Source organism: Dermacentor albipictus, chromosome 1 (assembly GCF_038994185.2).
Source record: "Dermacentor albipictus isolate Rhodes 1998 colony chromosome 1, USDA_Dalb.pri_finalv2, whole genome shotgun sequence".
NCBI classification, from domain to species: domain Eukaryota; kingdom Metazoa; phylum Arthropoda; class Arachnida; order Ixodida; family Ixodidae; genus Dermacentor; species Dermacentor albipictus.
Genome location: NC_091821.1, coordinates 391889014 through 391911754, shown reverse-complemented (window position 1 = coordinate 391911754; position 22741 = coordinate 391889014). Strand labels below are relative to the sequence as shown.

General features: G+C 48.2%; 1 protein-coding gene across 12 annotated transcripts in view; it reads left to right on the top strand.

Moving 5' to 3' along the window:
• dlg1 (discs large 1) overlaps window positions 1–22741 on the top strand; it is a 764145-nt gene that overhangs the window by 528370 nt on the left and 213034 nt on the right. For all 12 annotated transcript variants that reach the window (XM_065447249.1, XM_065447255.1, XM_065447241.1 and 9 more), the window contains one exon: window positions 7214–7249. In XM_065447249.1, the coding sequence (XP_065303321.1) occupies window positions 7214–7249 (36 nt within the window). The remainder of the gene's footprint in view (window positions 1–7213; window positions 7250–22741) is intronic.

Here is a 22741-nt window from a genome sequence, read left to right as displayed (position 1 = left end):
GAATTAGTGGGGAATACTCAGAGCGAATGCTTGAGTCCTCTTGCTACAGATGGAAATGTGCCTTGGGATAAGCGCAGCTCTCGATCCAACTCGCGTGTCTGCAGCTCTGGACTGTTGCGCGCTTGGGTCCTGTGTCGGAGGTCGCCGGGAAGTGAAAGTTTCGTTCTAAATTTGGTGTACCTGACTAACAAGTTGCCGCTGGTCACAGTGTCCACTGCGTAACGAGTACGGACGCAAGAGTAAGCGATCGGCAATGTAAGGCTGCAAGGAATGCTTTCGCTTGGCCCTCTTGCGCCTCCAGGGTCTTGTGTAGTTCATGGCGTAGGAGGCAGTTGCAGCCGTCGAAGCCGTGTAAGTTTATCGCAGAGCGATAAGAACAAGTAGCAGCAGCGTCTATCAACCGATGCTCAAAGTAAATTCTCTCCATCCAGATGTCTGGAGTAGGCATCTGGTTTGAACGCATGTCTGCAGACGTACCGTTCCCGTGTTCTAGACGAACATGATGTACGTTCTTTACCTTAAAGCATTATTTGCCCTCATCGGACATCGCCAATTGTATCATCCCAAGCGTTGTTCGCCGTGCATTTTTTCTTACGCGTGCAACTAGATAAAAACTCGTTCGATTCTCCTGAATGCTCCTAAGTTACGTTTCTCTGTGACGCTAGTTTGTTCTGGGCAGCTCGGGCTTTGGTGTCAGGTATAAGCTCAGGGGCTATCCGTGCCAAAACTGTTTGGATTGCGAGTCGCGAAGTGGGTAGGCTACCGACGTTCATCGACGCAATGTATCTACCAACTTTTCATATTGTTCCTTTTGGCGCCGTTTAGTTCTCTCGGCCACGCATTTTTCGCCATCCCGTTGTTGTTCGGGCAGCTTCTCTCGGTGCGCGCGAGGTCTGCTGCGGAAATTCGGGAGGTCCCGGAAGCGGGGTCGCCTGGCGCTGGACCTTATCTGCACTGCGTTCGGCACATGCACTCGGTATAGGGCGGCTGGCGTTATTTCGCTCGGCAGATTCCACCGGACGCAGGAGAAAGGTCATTTCCAGCGCTCCCTCACGCCTTTATAGCGCCCGCGCGCCTGCATAGTGTCCGCGCCCCTGGTCCGGCCCCTCCACAGCCTCCCCCCCCCCCCTCCTGCACTTTCCGATTTGGTCCTGGCGAGAACGCGTGTGATTCATGAGCCGAGTCCCATAGGTCGGGTCGCGGCCGGTTCGTCTGGGGAATCATTTAGAATCGACGGCCCGGTTCGGCACGGTGGGCCCGGCGCTGCAGCCGACAGCGGCGCGCCAGTTTGGGACCGAGTTTACTCTGCGAAGGCGATAAACGACCGTCTGGCGGGTCGGCCGTGTCCGGTGTTTGCGAGGCGGCCGGTACAGGGGCGCGAACGTTGCACACGGCCCCCCGAGCGAGTGGCGCAAGTCTTTTACTTAACACGATTGGCTGGGTCCGCCTTCGGCACGGATAGCTGCCACGAGCCGCTGCGGTTGGAGACGGCGCGAGGCAAATGCCTTGTCTTACGAACTAAAGTTAACTTCGAAAGAAGTTATATTTTTTTATATTCGCTCATCTGATTTTTCTTTTTTAGCCCGTATACAGGACGCCACTTTGCTGAAGCCTCGTCGAGAGAACACAGCACGTCCCTCTTGCCTCCCTTTCCCCCGAGAACCAGGTGCGAAATGAAGTTTGGGCGCCCGTCTTCAGTGATCGGCGAGTGAACCTCGACAAACATTGATTTTGTTATCTATCTATAAGTAACTGGGATCTTATGTCGCCTTAGGGTACCCTGTCCCCTCCTTTATTGTCTTTTTTTATTCTCTTCTTTTCTTGGGGGGGGGGCGGGGGGGGGGCTGTATCTAAGAGTGGTTATATGTGACAAATACACTCCGCGTCATGAACAGTTTCGTCAATCCTGTTGCTCCTGTGAGGTCACACGAAATGATTCCGCTCATGAGTGAAACCGCCGTCGTAGTTAAATCCCCGCATCTTACACTGCGTTTCACGCGGAGACTTCTATGGTTTCATATATGCATTTCATTCTACGCATTCTAGCTCATTTCTCTTGCTGTGCCCTCTGTATCGGCGCGTTGTGCTGAACTGTTTTGTCGGGAGCGATCTGTGAAACGCTCGCTTCGACTCGGTTCCCGGCGCAGGAAGAAATTCTTTTACTACAGTGGAAAAGCTAGTGTAAGGTCAGACCGAAGCGACTGAATTTTGTCGCTGAATAGGCGCACATAATTTTAATGACTCGGTTGTGCTTTTAGATCATGCGCATATGAGCCGTGTTTAGTACTCCTTATAGCAAGACGTTGAGGTTTTCCTTGTCTGCCAGATCAGGTTACTTAACGCTTTCGGCTGGTGTACTACCCTTCGTCAGAGTACGGTAGAGTGTTGGAAACAGCAAACATATTTCCAAAGGAAAGCATAAATCACAATCAAGGAACAGAAATGCAAAGACATGAGACACAAATGCAACACAAGGATATAATGTAGTACCTAAATGTTAGGAAATTAAAGATGGGTTTCAAACGCTTGTAGTGACGTTTGTGATACTGCATCATTGGTGAGATTATTTCCATCTGTAGTCGTTCTGAGGAAACAGAAATGCTTGTATGAGTTAATCCTTGCGTTTAATGGTGTCACTGTAAAATCTTACCGTTGTCTTGCGTTATGTCCAGAAGAGTGCGATGTAATGTTGGATGGTAATTATCATTAATGGCAGTGATTGTCCCTTTACAAATTAAACAAGCATGGCTATGGGTCAGGTGACACAAGGTGTAGCGGGCGCAAGAAAGCACCCGAGACCGAGAGTGTTTACAGCAACCTCCGGACGTTGAAGACATGCTAGTAGTAGAGCTCATAAGCTCCCTGAATGTATTGCGGCCAGTAATTTTCTTAAATGCGCTAGAAGTGCATAACGACCCTCGTTACTTTAACCAGACCTAGGAGTACGTCTGGTTAACTCCTCTTCCTACCCTTTCTTTTTTCTTTCCCTGTTTGTTTTAAATAAAATAATATTTACCGGTACTCCTGGCTCGTTTCAAATCCTTCCCCCTTTCTGTAACAGCGCGTAGTGCGCGCTGAAAAATTTCGAGCTGTGGCAACATTGTTCTTACAAGCTATCACTCCTCGTCTGCGTTGAAATCGCATTAACTGTGCAGTGAGCGTTCGTCTTGACTTCCTTATGTACTCCGTTGCTCAAAGTTTGTCCGAGAGCTTTAAGAAAGCAGTCCATGCGCCTGCGAGCAATTCGCCTCCCTAGTCTCGTCTGCACAGCGTGACCGTGGTAATAGTGTTCCTTTTATTAAGTCTCTCTCTCTCTCTCTCTCTCTCTCTCATGGATGGCGGCACTGTTCTCGTTGTACTCGGCTATAGCACGTCCGACTGTAAACAAAAAAAAACAGCAACAAAAACGTTTGTGTGTGTTGGGAGGGGGGCGAGGGGAATCGGTGTGATACAAGTTGAATATGAGTGAGTACGGGAGAGCGAGAGGTGAGGAGAGAAACAAAGTTCGAGTGCCGCGAATGCAAATCCGTTTCATAATGCACGCAAGACGCGCAGAGACGGGCGCGCTTTGGTGGGAATTGCGCTGGCGCAAAGAGGAATAAGTAACGTGCGCAAACGTACGCGTGCGGCGCAGTAAGGCTCCTCTCGCATATTGCATTTTGAATGAGCCGAAATTTGGAAAACAAAAGGAGGAAGGGGGATGGGAGGGTTTGTGCTGGTACAATGAAGGCGCTTGCTTTATTTCTTTATTGTTCTTATTCGCGTTTCCTTTTTTTTTTTTGTAGGAGGCGGAAGAAGCTTGCCTACGTTTGTTCGTCCGTATGGGTGTCTCGAGTAGCGACGCCTGTTCCGTCTTCGTGTGTTGTACGAAGATTGTGAACGCATTTTGTTATGGCGACAGACAAACGAGGCAAAAAAAAAGGGGGGGGAGGGGCAAGCGTCGGGGGCCTTATTTTCTAACAATTCGTATCCTCCAGTTCCATACATATCGTATCATCTGTCGCGCCGTGTGGCCGATCCTGGCGATAGCGGAGCCGCGGATTTGGACTAGCGAACAACGAACGGTAAAAAGAATGCAAAATGCAAGGAACCGTTGCAAAATACGCAGTGTGTGCCTTTCAGGTGCAACATCTTGCTGTACTGGCGTTGTCGAAGCCCCTGCTCTTCTTAAGTTACGCCACCTCTCTCTCTCTCTCTCTCTCTCTCTATATATATATATATATATATATATATATATATATATATATATATATATATATATAAAGTCCGTGAGGAAACACGGACTTTGGGGGCGTTGTTTTGCTATAATTTGGTGCTCTGTTTAATGTGTCTTGCTCAGCTTCTTTTGTTGCACCTTTGCTGCTGTTGTATGCGACGCAATTTGCGTGTGCGGCTAAAGGCGTTACTTTAAGGCATTCGCGCGATATACTTCGAGGTCCAATTTGTAAATTACTGGCGCATCAGAGGCGGAGTGGGGTGAAGGGGACGCCAGTGCGTTCTTCTTCATACATTTCAGGTTGCGCATGCGTTGACCTCCCTTATTTTACCGCTGACGTGAATGTGGGGTGGACGACTTATACTCGCTTCTATTAGCGTCTTGGCTTTTTTTTTTCTTAATGCGAAAGCATTATATGTCCCATGGAGCGGCAAATCCAGCAAGCGTCTAACGTTTACATCCGATGGCACCAAAACCCACGTGGCCAAGTGATGACGTCACGTTCCCGCTCCTGAACCTGCTGCGGCTCGCACTGCGAAATCCCACGGTGAATTGGAGTGAAGTAAAGTGAATTAAAGTTACAACAAGTTAGAGTAATTTGACCTAAGGTGGAGGCAAGTGAATTACGGTGAAGTAAGGGAATGAAGGTGAATTAAAGTGAATTCAGATAGATTAAAGTGGATTTATGTTGATTGAGGTTGATACAAATTAGAGGAAGGTGGATTAAGGTAGAGTTGTGAAGGACACGCGACAATGTGTGACGTCACGTATCGTGAACGTAACCACTTAATTAACGAAGCCGTCATACTTTCGCACTCAAATCACGTAATGATACTTTAGCGATTGTCAATTTCTTTTTTTTCATTACATTATTTCAATATAAACATCGTCTCGCTCGATCTAAGCAATGTAATTGCGAGAGCGCTTTCACGTGGGCCTTCATGTCTAATGTATGCGCAACACGTGTACTGGTGGCTGTTTGAGAGCGGACACCGCAGTTGCACTGAAACGATCTAATTTATTGCAAAATCCCTACGTTGGTGCCGATGGTTTCTTGAGCCCGTGTAGCAGTGGAAGCCAGCGAATTTTAAGCACCTCCTCTTTCCTTTGAGCTTATTCAGAAAACGTGTCATATTCAAGGAAAGAAAAAAGAAAAAAAGCTTGCCTTAATTATTTGACATTAGTTTTCACTCATTTGCTCATTTTCAATTGCTGATTTGCATAAGTGCAGTTTTTGTACATGATATTACTAGTCGTGTCAACTAATGGGAGCTGTATAATCGTGATATTTTTGGAGCGAAAAGGTGAGCAATGCAGATACCCGCAGTGTCTCAGTTGACTGCCAACCGTACGTCAAAAAAAGAAAAAAAGAAAGTCTTCATTTCGATATCGTTCTGGCTGTTTTTTAAACGTTGACACTGACCTACAGATTCACCTCGGCTCCACGTCGAAGGCGCCCGGGTACGGTAGCACCTCAAAACCTACAGCTTACGTAAATGCCTGCTTGGTTCTCTAGGTTTTATACATGCCCCCTTAAAGCTGGCTTTTCCACGGCGATAATCTTTATGGGGAGATGCCGACTTTCATCGTCCCATTTGTCCTGGGTTTGAAGGTACACTAAAGAGGGGAAAAAAAAACGATTTACTTTGTATCAGTAAATTACTCTTTCGTAATATGAAAAAACACCACTCTCCCGCACCAGCTCATTGTGACGTCATAGATTCTTACAGCGTCTCCTAGGGTACATTTAATTCTTTAGGGCTAAATATCGACTACGTTGTGTTCTAAAAGAGCCAAACTCTGAATATGGCAAGTTTCGCGAACGTTTGCTGAGCCAACGTGGCCCAAGCAGGAAAACAAATACTGTGATATATGTTACGTCACACTGACGTACCGGCGTTGAGGTTTCGGCGCAATTTTTTTTTAAGTATTAAACACTGAGCTTAATTTTCTCATCTACTAATCTACCTATTATCGTGTAATTACCGACAACAGAGTTTCTCGAACAATACTTGATCAGTCTAAATTTATTTATTATTTTGGTTTAGTGTTCCTTTAAGGCCAAAACCGAATGCATGTAGTTTAGACGTTAGTCCTACGTGTAATTGAGAACGTTGCCACGACAACGGTAAACATAGTGTTTCCTGCACCTGCTGCTCATTCAGCTATGTTGTTGATAATTGAAGCGTTGAGTAGCTTCCGTGACGAATGGAAGATATCGAAAGCGTAGAAGCGGAAGCGAATCTGGAGGCCTTATGCGGCATTCGAAGAATTCTAGAAGCATTCAAATGTTTTAAAATATTAGCCTTTTAGCCGAAATAATTTGTAACATAAAATGAGCTTATTGAAATCGCCGGACAGGGGGTGTTGTTAGAAGACGCACGAAGTTTCTAGAAGTTGTGGCGCATCGCCTGGTGATTATGGCGATCAGTGACTTGGATAAGCTAAATGCACGGGCTCTTATTATAATGTTTATCTTGACCTTCGCTTAAATACTTTGTTTTTAGTTATTTTCCCTAAATGTTATCAACGCCCTGGAGGTTTCTTTTTCTCTCTTTTTTTTTTTTGTCCCTAAAGAGGGCGTCAGTTACTTTTATACAGTGTTGCACTTTTTACGGAGAACAAACCAGCTCAAGCGACTTACCACTGAGATCTGTTAAATGTTATCCTGTATTGTGCATGGCAGTGATCACGTGCACGTGCTTTATTTCTCTCTCGATTTCCTTCTTATCTTTTTCCGTCTCTCTGCCCGGCATATCGCCTAGGAAGTGCCAACCGAATCTTTTGTTGTGGTTAGCCTCTTTGTCTGTCTTTCTTTTTTTCTCTCTCTCTGTTCCTGTAACGTAAGGGTTTTCATGAGCAGGTGGCGTACGCATGGTCCTTAGCTCTGTCGTGGATGAAAACTGCTCTCCTCCAGAGAAACACAGTTTCTGACACTTCTCTGGTTTTGCGTGTTTGCAACGTGCTACATCGCAACTTTTTTCTTCTCTGTTGCAGAGCAATGACAGCTGGCAGGCTCCGGACAGCGATCAGGTAAGCAGGGAGCTCATCAGCCTCTAATCTTTCTTTTTAGTATATATATATATATATATATATATATATATATATATATATATATATATATATATATATATATATATATATATATATATATATATATATATATATATACACAGTCGGGTCGTGAAAATCTTTCCTTTTCATGTATACGTAAGAAAAAAACGAGCTTACCATATGAAATTGTCAGCGTTTGTTCTTTGCTCTTATAAATGCTCGCCACATTGCCGATGATGCTTCATAGAAGTTGCATATCGCTCCCCCCGTATTGTATACGTCAATCTTCGCTGTGCAATTTTGATCGTAATGTTTTGTCAGTAGTCGAAGTTTTTTTTTTCTTCGACTTCATCATGCGCATCCCCATTTAGCGCTACTAAATCACTTCGTCGGCCTCGTCATTTTTGTTGGGTATTTAATATTCGGGGCGCGTTTTCCTTTTTAATTCTCTTCCTTCTTCACGGCCCCGCGCGCCTGATTTTCCTCGCGAATTTGCTAGTTGTCCGTTTCCGTTGTTAGATATGGAGCTGTTTCCTGCGATTACTTCGAGTTCCCCAGACCACATCGGATTGCAGCACAGCTAATTGAGGAATGCAGAAGCAGGAAAGCGCATTCCAGAGAAGCGGCCGAGCAAACAAGTTTAAGGCAACAAGTTCACGTGCCAACAAGTTCGTGCGTCGCCGGGATTAGAAGGGGGCCTCGTACAATGGAGCTCAATCGTCCCCCTTCGGCTTTGAAGAAGGCATCTGCTACCGCTGCGAAGCCGAGCCACCGGGTGCAGGTGGGCCCTTGTGCAATGAAGCAGGAGCGCCCCCCCTCCTTCCCCAGCCTAGAAGAAGTGGATTGCCAGTCTGCGAGGCAAGACCGCAGAGAGCCGCCAGGTGCGACACGGGCGCCTACCATTGGCTGAAAGTGGCGTCATCGGAGCGGACTCTCCCATTGGTGAAACATGACGTGACTTACAGTGCTCGAAGGGTTTATAAGAAGCCTTCCAGAGAGACCTGAGGATTCTGGAGCATTCCCTGATTCCCTGATTCACCTCTCTCGAACTTCTTGCCGCGGGCCGCAGCGTCCGAGTTGCTGCCGGCCCGTAATGTCTGCACGTCTGTTAATTGACGCTCACCTCCCTGTACATAATGTAGAATAAATACCTCCCAAGTTTGGTTTTTCATCCGCGAAGTCCGTCCTCCAACCCCTACATCTGGTTGGCAGCGGTAGGATCGCCTCCGAATGCATCAGCTGGTGGCAGCGCTACGGATAAACCTTCGTCAAGAGAGATCCTAAGGAACCGGGAAGAGCGAAGAAGAGTGAGCCTTCGTCGAAAGAGGTCCGAAGAAACTGGGAGTAGCGAAGAAGGAGCGAGCCTTCGACCCAGGGAGTCCGGAGGAACCGGAAACAGCGGACGAATGAACCGGATGGCAGGGTGCTGCAACCGTAAGTGAGCACGTGGTTTTTTTCCTTATGATTCGCCAGACTCAAAGGTTGTGTGTTCAATTTTGATAGTTCTGGGAATCGGGAATTTGTTGCACTGTGTATTTGCACAAATTAATTAAGGAAAACAGTTTTAACCACCTGTCGGGGCAGCTGCCATGGATCTTAGAAGGTTGACGAGGTTAGACTTGTTGTTGGTGTGCGACGATTTGGGAGTTGAGGCGGACGAACGGATGGAAACGCCAGCTATCATAAAGGCGATTCAAGATAGTGGCAATGATGATGAAAGCATCAGGCTTGCTTGGGAGGTGATACAGGAGCCACGGGAGCGTGTGCGTCGTGTACGTTTGCGAGAGCGTCGTGAACTTAGGAGTGAGCGTCAGCGTGAAGAACGCGAGAATGAACGGAAGCAGGAGCTTCAAGAACTTACTCTTGGGTGTCAGCGTCACGAACGTGAGAATGAACGCGAACGTGAGCGAGAGGAAAAGTATGAGAGAGAGAAGGCAGCACTGATCAAAGAGATAGAGTATTGTGATCAGTTATTGGCACAGAGACAACGGCTGTCTGAGAATTCTGTAGGTAGTACAGAGCGAAAGAATGAGGCAGCATCGAGCGGATTTTCGCCAAAAGCCGACGAAAAGTGTAGTGCCTGTGAGATTAGCTGCAGATTCATAAGTGAAGGGGAAAGGCTAGCCGCTAACGATGCCTTAGTGGCAACAGAGGCCGTTAAAGGCCGCAAGGAGAGCGACGAGGTGCTTTGCCAACAGATGACTGTAGAGACAGCTAGGCCAGCTGCGAACAAATTGGCACAGTTACCGAGCGTGTGCGTCGCTGGTAATGTTAGCGAGGTTGCTAGCGAAGAAAAGGGTACTGTTGACGCGACAGACGCGAGCACCCATGTAGAGCCAGACCTGCGTGCAGAAGTGAAGTGCGAGCTGGATGATGCAGTTGAGAATAGCTCTCGGGGTGGCGAGCTCCGTAGCTCACGAGAGAACAACTGCATTGTTCAGGGATCGGTGCGGCTCTCCGCCAGTCTAGATAGCCTAGATAGGGATGATTGCGTTGTTAATCATTCGGACTGTGCGCGTGAGACAGCGATCGATACCGTCGGGCTGTGTGCCGATGCACAGCGTGAGCTGGGCAGTGCAGTAGAGGGCAGTTCGCTAGAGTGCGAGTTGTCTAACTCGAGTAAAGCCTGCTGCATTGTTCCAGAGTCGGTTGAGCTGTCCGCCAGTCGAGGCAGAGAGAATGTTGATTTAAAGGAAAATCAATCAGACTGTGCGGGTAAGAGACCGATCCGGGCCGACGAAATGTGTACCGGCCAGCACGAGGCACGAGAAGGCGACATGAAGGCGAGTGCAAAGAGAAAGCGCCGTAAAAAGAAGCGCGGTAAAGACCGAAAGTCGGTAACTAATGTAGCGCCGCCAAAAATGGCGAGAAACCCAAAAGGGCAGGGCGCGAGGAAGAAGGTGCGGTCGTCTAGGACGATGTTGACGCATCTTAAACGTTCGAGCCACAGGTCAAAGGGGGACCGCGAAGAATGTTCTGCGCGGACGCGGACAAAGGGCACGAGGCAGTTAAGCTCCTCGTCGTTCCGTAGTTCTTTTCACAGCTCAGCGTGCAGTTCGAAGAAACGCAAGGTGGCAGGACGAGACCAGGTGGGGAGTAGCGACGCGGTCAATCGAGTTCGTGTTGAAAGCGGGGCGCGGGGACGCAAATTGGCAGTAGACCGTAACGTCTTGGGGGAGCTGATAGTTAGTCAGCCCTTTTGTTGTCTCTCGGCAGCCAGAGTAGCTTTCAAGCCGCGACGACCGCGAGGACGGCTCAGAGTATGAGTCAGACATAAGCGTTTGGAAAGGGAGGCGAAGAGCCCTTCCGTAGAAATGGAGTATCTTGTTTTTTTTATTTTGAGCATCGGAAAGTTTTTCGCGATTTGAGACTAGGATTTCTTTCAATGTGTAAGGTTTGAGCTTTGTCTGTGTTTTCGTTTGAGAAGCTCCGTGATTTGAAAGATGAGGTTTATGTAAACATGTAGTCTCGCGAGATGCTCATTAATAAGTAGATAGGTTTTTTTTGTGTGTGTATGTGTGAGTAACCTGAAGGGTCAAGGTTATTGTTGAGAGGCCTATCGTAACGCGCGTGTGTGTTATTTAACCTTCTTTAAGTATTTTTGAATTTTCTAAGGTTAAGCGCGTAGATTTTCAGTGAGTGCATGATTTGCACGGAGAAGCGTTCTTAGTTCCATTAGCGCGTGTCCTGTGTGGACGGAAGGAAGCAGACTTTATGACTGGGTTGCTAGTGTGTGTGGAGGGCAGCCGTATTCTGACTTCTCTGATAAGTACGCGTGGAACGAGTTATTAAAAGACGCATTATTTTAAGGGTTCTGCGGAGTGTGTAAGTCCCGCAAGTTTAATTGTTCGTTTATGTCACGTGTCCTGTAGGACTTTCAGGGAAGAAACGTGAGTAAGCGCAAATGAAGAGTTTGCCTACAAAGCAAGTACGCGTTCTGTTTAGTGACCACAAGGCTAGTGCGCTTGTGATTAAGTACTTGTGAGGTTGACCAGATTGTTCAGTGGCACCAATACGTGCGATAAGTACGCCACTGCGATAGATTGGAAACATGCTGTTCGTGTAGTTAGGCCACTTAAGTAATGTTCGGCTGTTTTCATTTGTTGTTTGCATCGTCGACGACCCTTTTGTTTTGCAACAACAATAGTACTCTGGTCTTGTCGGCAATCGAGGAGAAATGGATAGCTGTTTGGAAGGGTGGTTGGAACTGCTTTGTCAAAATTGGGGAACTAAAAGATCAGGGTTGATTTTGACTCAGTAATAGTCTGGCGAGTCAGGGGTGAAGAGCCTGCGCTTACGCGTGGTGCAGCGCTGTGCTGTTTTGTTTGTTTGACGTTTGTTCTCCAGGGCCCAGGATCCCGAGGGTTGTCAAACGAGGCTTGACCCCAGTACCCTGCAGCTTCTTTCAGCGTTCCTCATGGCCAGCGAATTGAGTTCACCGGCCATTCAGAACAACCGGGGCGAGGACGAGCTGTTAGATATGGAGCTGTTTCCTGCGATTACTTCGAGTTCCCCAGACCACATCGGATTGCAGCACAGCTAATTGAGGAATGCAGAAGCAGGAAAGCGCATTCCAGAGAAGCGGCCGAGCAAACAAGTTTAAGGCAACAAGTTCACGTGCCAACAAGTTCGTGCGTCGCCGGGATTAGAAGGGGGCCTCGTACAATGGAGCTCAATCGTCCCCCTTCGGCTTTGAAGAAGGCATCTGCTACCGCTGCGAAGCCGAGCCACCGGGTGCAGGTGGGCCCTTGTGCAATGAAGCAGGAGCGCCCCCCCTCCTTCTCCAGCCTAGAAGAAGTGGATTGCCAGTCTGCGAGGCAAGACCGCAGAGAGCCGCCAGGTGCGACACGGGCGCCTACCATTGGCTGAAAGTGGCGTCATCGGAGCGGACTCTCCCATTGGTGAAACATGACGTGACTTACAGTGCTCGAAGGGTTTATAAGAAGCCTTCCAGAGAGACCTGAGGATTCTGGAGCATTCCCTGATTCCCTGATTCACCTCTCTCGAACTTCTTGCCGCGGGCCGCAGCGTCCGAGTTGCTGCCGGCCCGTAATGTCTGTACGAATGATACTTGACTCTCACGTCCCTGTACATAATGTAGAATAAAATCCTCCCAAGTTTGTGGTTTTCATCCCGACGTCCCGTCCCCAACCCCTACACCGTCCTCTTCGCCGCGATGGCTTCCTGGGTAGCGTGAGCGCGCTTGTGGCTGACTGCACGTCCTATCTACTTGTAGAATAGCTCCTTTCCTTACGTAAGAGCCTTTATGGCGACGTCAATGACTTGGCAACTTGTGTGATTTCAAGCTTGTGCGTTCACTTTACAGTGCCCACAAAAGGGCTAGTTTTTTTGTGCACATGCTCAAAGTGCTCAGCCAGGCAGCTTCCAATAAATAATTTTGTAAAAAGAAAGCTTGTATTGCACGACTTAAGAAGCGAACGGGATCAATATGAGGCGCCTACAAGAAAGGAGGCGTGTGCGAAAAGATAATCCTTGATTCCACTGTTGACTACTCATTTGGTGCGGGCTTAGGGCCTTTTACTGGCGTCTCAGTCGTGCTGTCCTATAAATTTTTTAGTGTCTACATAATGCGCCTGTAGTTAAAGCGTCGTCTACAAGTATAATCGCACATCTATACGGGATAGCCGTCACGCTCCGTTGAACGTACACAAAGACGCATACGTAACGTTCGTTCCGCACGCTCGGAGTAGCACGAAAGAAGCTCTCCGTCTGCGGCTGAGAAGGCTAAGCTCCGTCGGAGATCTTCTCTCTCGTTCTCGTGGCGCTCTATAATGCAATTTCCGCTAGTCTAGAGACGTTCGTGCAGGACGCACAAAACACGCGCGGCCGCTCGCGCATTCCGTTCTGAACCCTCTTCCAACCTCTCTCTCGCTGCAGGAAGAGCCTGGAACGTCAGCGAAATACGGGGTGCTTGCCTCTTTCCTTCTCTGCCCCGCATATTGATTTCTTAGCCGAGTTTGACTATTCGTTCGGGCACGAACTTTCCTTTGTTGTTCGGATGTTCCCGTCTTTGTTGGTTTCTACTGCTCGTTGCGTTTTTTTTTTTCTCCCAGTCGTTACGAACGAGAGCGCATTCGCTTGCAAAAGAAAACTAGCAGGGAATAAGAATGGAGGGGCCCTTCTCTCCCCTTTTGATTTTTGGGGAAAGGGGAAGAAACGGGTGGCAACCGAGCGCGCCGCGCTGAGATGAACGGCAATGAGTGGCTGGCGCGGCGTCGCTCCTTTTGTGTTTGCGGAGGGCTGCACTTACTGATACACAGCCGGCTAATGAAGCCTCGGACTCTCTAGGCGCTTGCGCAAACCGCGCTCAGGCCAGCTCAGCAGGCGTGGTTGGCAGAATATCAAGAAGAAGCACGAATCACTCACTCTCCCCTCCCTCCCCCCCCCCTCCCCCGCGCGCTCGCACCAGTGTTCCGCTCCTCTGAACCAGAGCGCTTTCGACGTTTGGTTTTGAGGGGGCTTGGGAAAAAAAATGAAAAGCAGTAATACAACCAAAAGAAGTGATAATCCTCGCCTGGACCTCCAGCAGTACTCTTTATACATAGTACATTCGGGGCAGGTTCCTTCAATTCTTATATTTTGACGGACTGGTCGAACTTCGGCAGTCTGCGATCAAGTACTACCGTAAAGTGCCTATAGGCAATCAGCTTTAGCTTTGCTCTTTCGAGCCCTGCATACTCCGCTGGCTTGGCGTGTGCTCCGCCCGGACTCCTAAGCGGCTGCTGCCCTCCGCGCGCTACATTTAAGTGCATTCGACAGCGGTATTGGTTTTCCGATATTTTTTTTTCTTCTTCTTCTTGAGCTGCGCCTTTCGACGACGGGTTTATAGCTTAAAATCGGGGAGGGAAGCGCAGCAGGGACCTTTTTTTTTTTTTTCTCGTGCTGGCCTCAACCTTTCTTCTCTCTTTTTTTAGGAGTCCGCGTATTCTATAGTTCTTATACCGGGGCTAAGGCCGTGCAGTCGTCCATCTGCTACTCGCTAACTGGGCAGAAACTTCCCTTTCATCGAGTCGGCAGTTTCTTGATTGTTTCCGAATACGTTTGACGTTATTGGCTTCGAACCAGTCCTTGGTACTACACCCGGCAGGATTCCCCTTCCGCTTCTGCAGACTTCGATGTCCGCATATTAGATGAGATCCATTATTTTAACTTTCCTTGGGTTATTTCCCCTCAGCTTTCATGATTGTTTGTTTTATTACGTATCCTACTATGTAATATATTCCCCTAGCTGAACCCAATATCTGCCGACTCAATCATTATTTGTTTTTGTTTTTATTTCTTGCGTTTCCTTTTGTTCTGTCCGATTTTTTGTGTTCGTCAAAGTTGGCACTTTTCGGGGGCCTTGTTAGTATTCCGAGTTTGCTTTTTCTTGGCCGATAATTTTTTGGAGGAATTCAACACGCGCACACAAGGCGCTGGCGCGTAACCCAGCTGGTGCTTATCACGATATTCGATCTCGAAGCCTTCGGTGGCGTGAAGCGAAATGCGACTCTGTCTGTCTGCGCAAGATTTTGGTCAGACTTGCTTCTACTTATAATGGATGCGCACTCTATTAAAATCTGGAAACCTCTCTTGCTCCATAGAACGAAAGCTTCGGCTTTTCTCACCAACTATATGCCAGTCTTTACGTAGGAGATCCTAGACATATGTGCTCATTCTTATACCAAGTGGAGCTTCTTCCCCGTCCATCCACCATCTGAATTCGAACATATATATTTCTTCAAATGGTCTGACCTTTCTGGCTTTCGATAGAAATATTATATCCAGCTACAAAGTAGAAGTTTTCTCTCTTCTACAAAGTAGAAGAGAGAAAAGAAAATGAAGAATTGCGTCTACTGCTTCTACGGACGAAGCTTCAAGGGAGTGTGCGCGTTTTCTGCTGCTGTTTGGGTTGTCGGTTTTGAGCGGCTTAATGCGAGCCAATCGAAAGTCACATTCGGGACCATTCGACAGCGAGACAGCCTGTCCCGCGTAACATCCACCGCCATGCCTGTTTAACTCACTTAGTGTTCTAAGAGCTAATTAGGAGTGAAGCGACGCTATTGTGATGTTGACCAACCAAACAAGTGCCAAAACTCTGCTCCTGTCCGCTGATCCTCCATTTATTAGCGTACATTCCAGAATAGTCGCTCGTGCTCGCTTACGTTCGACAATGCACAATGGCGTTCGCGTTTCGCTCCCACAAACAGTTTAGGCAAGACTCTTTCGCTAAAGATTGTCAGAGATCGTTAAATAATTTCCGGATTCAGTAGGCGCGTTCGGCGCCGAGCGCCAAATCGATAAAATTCACAATCCGGTGTAACACGGCCACCGTCGCAAAGGAAAAGATTTTACGCGTGACAATATATGCAATGAGGACGTTATTTTAGGCCCTTGGTCAGTCCTTAAATCGAGTTTTAAGGCCGTCCTCGGCTTTCTTGATTTTTTTAAAAGCACGGGCCTGGACTATAATCATTAAATAGTCTAAATTGCTTACGGTATGCTTTACATCTTTCCTCATCATCGTCATCCATCTTGCGCCTTTTTCTTCCATATTTCTTTCCCTCTTCCCTTCCCCCAACGCAAAGTAGCTGGCTAGAAGAATGTACCTCAGGCCGACCTCTCTGCATTTCGTATCATTAAACATTTCTCTCAATATATGCGATGAAACTATGTAGCTCCCAAACTGCACAGTAAGAGGTCGCAAAGTCAAATTACCACGACGGGGCCTCTCATATCAAGTACGCAAAGCAACAAAAATGCGGTAAGGCATGCGCATGCAAGAAAGTAAAAACAAACAAACGCAGCTGTAATTCATTGCTGATACAAGCCTAAAGTTAAAGTAATGAGTGAAAGTTTAAAACATTTTAAGTAACCGCAACATAGAGTGTCAGCCATCAAATAGCATCAGATTACAGACTGTGAGATACCATTAACAGTCGCCTCGCCTCATCAGTAGTAATACTCCTGATTGCTTTATAGGCAGGCAATGCTGTTTTCTGTACCTTGTTGTTGTTGTTGTTGTTGTTGTTTAAGAACAAGGAAAATGGAGAGGGGGCTGAATGTAGCGACAAAGGTACGCGAAGGTTAGGCCGGAAGAACGTCCTGCTGAGAGCCCAAGGAGAGTGCGGAGCTTCCACGCAGGTGTCTGGTGCATGCATCTGTGTGGGATCGAATAGGTAGGTATACGTTATCCCTCCATAGAAGCGCCCAATCAACTTCGTCGTGTTGACTGTCTTTCTCACTGGTGCTGACACGCGATGAAAGAAAACTGTGTTCGTTTGATCTAACCTCTCGACACAACCCAGAAGTCATTGTAAAGGACACGTAATGCACAATCCCCCCGGCTTAGCTATACCACGTATTGCATCCATTCCACGCCATCAGGAACTTTAGTGGCTCTTCGCGCTTCGCGTGAAGCTTACACCGATGTGGGGGTTTCTGAATTCAATAACGAGTCATGGAACGCGTGTCAGTCGCTGAACGACTGCGCTACAGATATACCTTTCGGCCACTTCGAGCTGGGTGATCCATATTTGTTGCCTTCGACTTCGCCTATACGTATTCACCCGTTTGTTTTTCTAGTGTAAGGTATATTACGAAGATAGTAGAGCCTTCACGTATGTGTAGCTGCTAGGAATAGTCACTTCCCGCCTGCAACATGCATTTGTGTTGGAGTTTGACAGTAGGAGAAATCAGATTTTATCGTAAGAGCTCCAAGCAAGTTTAGGAACAGCCGTTTTTCTCTCTTTGTCCTTTATCACGTTTTGTTGTCGTGTCTCAAGCAGACAAGAATACAAAAAAATACGTGACCCACATGGTACACTTTTTACGCCAGTGTCTCGTCTTTGTTTTTCCCCCACCTCTTCAGGCTCCGATAAGTCAGGCTCTGCCGCATTGCTCCAAGTGCCGTATGTGTAAGAAAGGCACCACTCTGTTTGGCTATCCATCGAAGCAGCTCTTACGCACGCCACATGTACGACGTATGGCGTTTCCTTAGCGAGCTTCGTGCTGTTCGCTTCGTTTTCGCTTTCCGTTTTCGGCTCTCCTGGGCCAATATGGCACTGGGGACCGCTAACGGAGCCAAAGTGCTCGGCGCGTTTTTTGTTGGCCCGTCTCGTGCGACGGCAACACAAAAGGCAAGACGCGCATGCGTGGCCCGTCGCGGCGAAACGACCGCTATCGGCGTGTGGGCCTTCAGGGGGACATATGCCTCGAGAAAGATAGAAGAATGAGCTTAGGGGAATGAGGGAGTGGGAAGGATCGGACGGGGAGGGGGCAGAGGGGGACGTGGAAGAAAACACGTCATTTATTGTCGCGGGCCTCACGTCAGGAATGGAAGCAACGGGTCCAGGCGCGCCAAAGTTTCGTGCTCGGCCGTTACACGCCTCTCTCCTTCCTGCGTTCGTGCTCTCCGTGAAGTCTTCGGTGTTCGTTCGGGTGTGCGTATGGCTTCGGGTGTGCGGATGGCTTAAGAAATTTTTGCTCTGTTTTCTCACTTTTGTCTTATGGCTGTGCCGCGCGCATGCGGTCTTGTATGGCACTAGACTTTATAGAGGCTTCTCCCTGCAGGGCGGCCGCTGAAGTCGTCTGGCCCGTGCTCATAGGTAGCCACTTTTGGAGAGCGTATGTGTGGTTTACGTGGTTCCATTTTTCTTTTTTCTTTTATCTCACGAAACCCATCGTGGCGCCGCATCCACTGTTTGACATAGAACGCACTAGCGGCAAAAGTCCTTGCATTTGCAGCTTCGTTTCTTGTTGATGAAGATGAGCGCAGGAGGCATGAGTTCATAAAGAAGTTCGCCCCCTCCTGCGCTCATCTTCATTGTGAACAAGGGACCCGTAGTGGTCTCGAAACTCATTTTATGTTTTATTCATTCTGAACCTTAGGTGAGTGCCCGTTTATTTGGCAAAACACGTGTTATAACAGGGAAAAAAGTGAAGCTTGGAAGCGTGAACAGTTACTGTAGCGGACTGCCTAAACATACAGGTAGGACGCCAGCGAGGCAACACGATATCTCCTTTCGTGTTCTGTCTTTAAACATGTAGACTGCAGGCATGCTATAGTAATCAGGAACCAAATATAGCCTATAAGCTTCCTCGGAGGCAATGTGCTACTATTCATTATTTTATTGTCGTGGCGTCATATATATATATATATATATATATATATATATATATATATATATATATATATATATATATATATATATATATATATATATATATATATATATAAAACACATAATTTAATTACCCATAAACCCACATAAAACCCCGTAATTTAATTTAATTCATAAAGAGCACCTCTCTCTTTCTGGCTCGGATGAAATAGTTGCTAATGTGAATGGTGTTGCCCAGTCCGTACTCGCGCACAATGCCCCGTCTTACGCGCTGTTTGGTGTTGCGGGTACAGGTGACGCGCTGAGAGAATCTGCACGATAGCGTGGCAATATCCGCATCCGATTTTGCCTGGTAGGGTTATGCTGCGCAGCCCAAGCGGCCGTTGTTTCCGGTATCGCTTCTCGTTCTTGCGTGACCTGCGCGATGTTTCCACTTCTCGGTGCCCGAGCGCGATTACGCGCTTTCTCCGTGCTACCCAATCGGCGTGCTCGGTCTCGCTCTAGAGAGGCCCGCAGCACTGGTGGAGTTTCCTTCCGGCGGCATCGAGAGGCTTCCTGCTTTCGCGGAAGCCACGCTTGTGCGCCATTCTCGGCGGAAAGCGAGGAATCTCCCCCAGTTACGAGCGCAGCAGGAACCCTGTAACGGTGTTCTCGCAGGGCGGTTTGAGCAGTGGTCGGTTTCTTTCTCTTGAGTTTTTCACCGTCGTTGTGTGTGTACTTCTTTTTATATGTATATGTAACCGCCCTGTTACTGCAATACCAAACGAGATGGACGAGAAGGTTAGAGAGGTGAGATATCTGCAAGCAAGCGTACCCGCAATTGTTGCAGCATCCTCGGCTATATCATTTGGAGGACGGGGGAATCTCCTCGGATGCTCACCTGCTCTTCGCTAGCCACTGCGACAAGACTATGGCTCCATGCAGCTACAAACTTCTCGCTCTCTCGTTCGTTCGTTCGTTCGTTCGTTCGTTCGTTCGTTCGTCCGTCCTTCCGTCCGTCCGTCCGTCCGTTGCAATCTTGTAGTGCAACGTTCAACTGAATGCGACAAATCGCAGCCGAACGTCATAGACGTGCATCTAGAGCCACGCGCGCTTATCATTTTTTCACGGCATGTTCGCGTAAGACACATTCTGGGGAAACGGCCATAAGAATTCCGATGATTTCTTAATGTTTATCCCGTTAGCTCAGTTGGCATCTGTGTCTTAAGCTGCTGCAATGTATACCCCGTGGCGGATGCATCTTTGGAAGAATTTTCTTCCTCAGCTTTTTCATTAAGCTCTCGCGCCGCGTTACTCGCTCTTCACAAAGGCATCTATTATTTGAAACTATCACCCAAAGTCAGGACTAACGCGTAACCTCATTCGCCCGAAATCCACACTAAAAAGCAAAAATTAAAACTAGGAAGCTTGCTCGTGAAAGCGGCTCCTATTACCATGTTTTGTCGTGGCAACGCAGAAAGGTCTTTCAAGTTCTCGCTTTTCACTCCTGGCGCGTAATGTATCCTTCTACCGAAAATTGTTCTGTGTAGTAATCTCGGTCGACCACAAGGGAAGAGCGTTCGGTAAGAACAGCGTAGATCGTTTAAACGCACAATTCATCCTCTCTGGCACACTTCTCGCAGTGGTTACCCAGGTTCGCAAAAGGCTGGTGTGCGGAGCAGCGCGTTCTCGTTTCTTTTTCGCTGCTCTGGTAGTGCAGTATGGCCTATCCCTACAAGGCATTCATGTTTGAGGCCATTGGTGTTCCCTATTTTCGTTATCAGCGACGCGGCAGCAGTTGTTGCGCCGACTCTCCCCGTTCTGTCTTCAGTTTTCGAGCTGGAAAAATGCAGATAATAATGTTATAATGCGACGTGCAACATAAGCCAGCGGAGCTCTTTGGACGCCCAGAGTTCAAAACAATCGAGCTCCAAAAAGCGCTTTTTGCCAGAAAGGCTCGCGAAGTTTAGGCTGCCTTCAGTGAGGCGCGGGCGTCTCGGTGTATCTGGTTTCACTTGCGAACGTCTCGCCAGGCTGCACACGCGCTATCGCCTCGCGCTAGCTATCCCATTTTCTCGGAAACTGAGTCGCAACGGGTATTCGCGTTCATGTTCTTTTGATGGAATGAAACTTGAACGTCTTTCTCGACGAGTGGAAAAAAAATTAAGAAAGTAAAAGACCGTAAGGGTGTGTGTGTTACATCGCGTGCCTATATATCCTAGCCTTCGCGTGGCTTTACGCATAGTTAAAACTAATACAGATAGCACATTTACATGTGTGTCTATCCAAGATAACGAACCGCCACTCTGCTCTACCCCCGGAAAATGGTTTATTGGAAGCGCTTGGTTGGATCAGATTTGTGTGTTATCAACTGCATTCAACCTATATGAATGACCAATAATTAGATTAAAATAACTAGGGAAGTGAACTTTCGAAGTGTTAGTTTTTCTAAACTCGTTGCTCAGTTTTGCGCCTTTTGCGCAAAACTGCCGTTGAGTGTGTGCCGCTGGGTCCGTCGTCATGCCGTTGGGTATCGTCAGGATTGGGGGCTCAATCCCACCGTTCGGAACTCGTTGTCAAGATTGGAGTCGGGCATGAATTAGAAGGTAGCTGGCCCATGCCGTCGTCCAACTTATCCACGCTGAGGACTTTGTTGAAGGGAAGGACTGCTTCTCATCGAAAACGAGGAATATGGGTTTATTTACGGTATCTACATCAGTCTAGCATGACTGCGAGAGAAAGTACATCAGTCTAACATGACTGCGAGAGAAAAGTGCATCAGTCTAACATGACTGCTTGAGAAAGTACATCGAGCATCCGCACAACAGCGGTTTATAAACACTCGGTCCCCCTTCGATTCCAAAGTGACGGAAAACGGCTTACACACACACACACAGGTTCACGGTCCGGAGCCGACGTCACACGGACTTCGTAGAACTCGGAGCTGACCCCCGCAGCGAGGCCGGTAGCCCATTGTCTTGCGTCTCGAACGGCGCGTGGGAAGAGGCATCAGTAGACGTTCCCTCGGGCACTCCCCCGCTCGCGGCCGACCAGGTGGGCGGTGGCGGGCTCAGTAACAGTAGTTGGTCCGCCGACCGCGTTTAGTCACAAGTGACGAGGCTAGAGCGTAACGGTGGCGTTCCAAGCAAAGGTTGCCGCCGCTGTCGCAACTGGCTGGCAAAACTTGCACCTGAGCAGGCCGTTCTTAACAGTATGTGTCATCGTCGCCACGCCATGTCACGCCATTGCTGTCATATAACCATCGTCATCCGATACACTTCTCATACAGTCGTTGCCATACGCTTACCGTACTTCCCATTGTCGCCGTGCCGTCGGTGTCACACCGCCTTTGTGTGTGTGTGTGTGTGTGTGTGTGTGTGTGTGTGTGTGTGTGTGTGTGTGTGTGTGTGTGTGTGTGTGTGTGTGTGTGTGTGTGTGTGTGTGTGTGTGTGTGTGTGTGTGTGTGTGTGTGTGTGTGTGTGTGTGTGTGTGTGTGTGTGTGTGTGTGTGTGTGTGTGTGTGTGTGTGTGTGTGTGTGTGTGTGTGTGTGTGTGTGTGTGTGTGTGTGTGTGTGTGTGTGTGTGTGTGTGTGTGTGTGTGTGTGTGTGTGTGTGTGTGTGTGTGTGTGTGTGTGTGTGTGTGTGTGTGTGTGTGTGTGTGTGTGTGTGTGTGTGTGTGTGTGTGTGTGTGTGTGTGTGTGTGTGTGTGTGTGTGTGTGTGTGTGTGTGTGTGTGTGTGTGTGTGTGTGTGTGTGTGTGTGTGTGTGTGTGTGTGTGTGTGTGTGTGTGTGTGTGTGTGTGTGTGTGTGTGTGTGTGTGTGTGTAAATAGTAAAGAGCTTCTCGGGGGACGATGTATTCGCGAAACCACCGAACAGGATGCTAATATGTATCGTCAATTCAAATAAACTTTGCCTCCTCCGCGTACGACATGGATTGTTACATCTTGTCTACCGTGCGACACATTTACTACTGGATTACCTGCTACTATTAATGGTCGCGGCATGCCGCATTCTGGTGAGGGTGGTATGTAAGAGCGCCCGTTTACATCGCGCGCATGGGAGAACGCCAGGGCGCTCATAATTAATCCAGAGCCCTCCACTGCGGTGTTCATCATAGTCCGTGTGTTGTATTGGTGCGGTAAGCCCCGGAGTGTATTGACTCAAATCAATTTCTTAAGCAGGCTGCCTTCGCTGAAGCGTTCGTGTCCGCCAGTCTTTATTGTAGCAGTGTCTTTTCCTTCTATAACATGTGTGTGGGGGAAAGCCAGCTCTAAAGGTGTCGTGTGAACACTGGGCCAGAAACAGTCCGTCCGTTCGTTGGGCGATGTTCGTCCGGCCGCTGCTTTTTTTATCCATGTTAACAGTTCCAT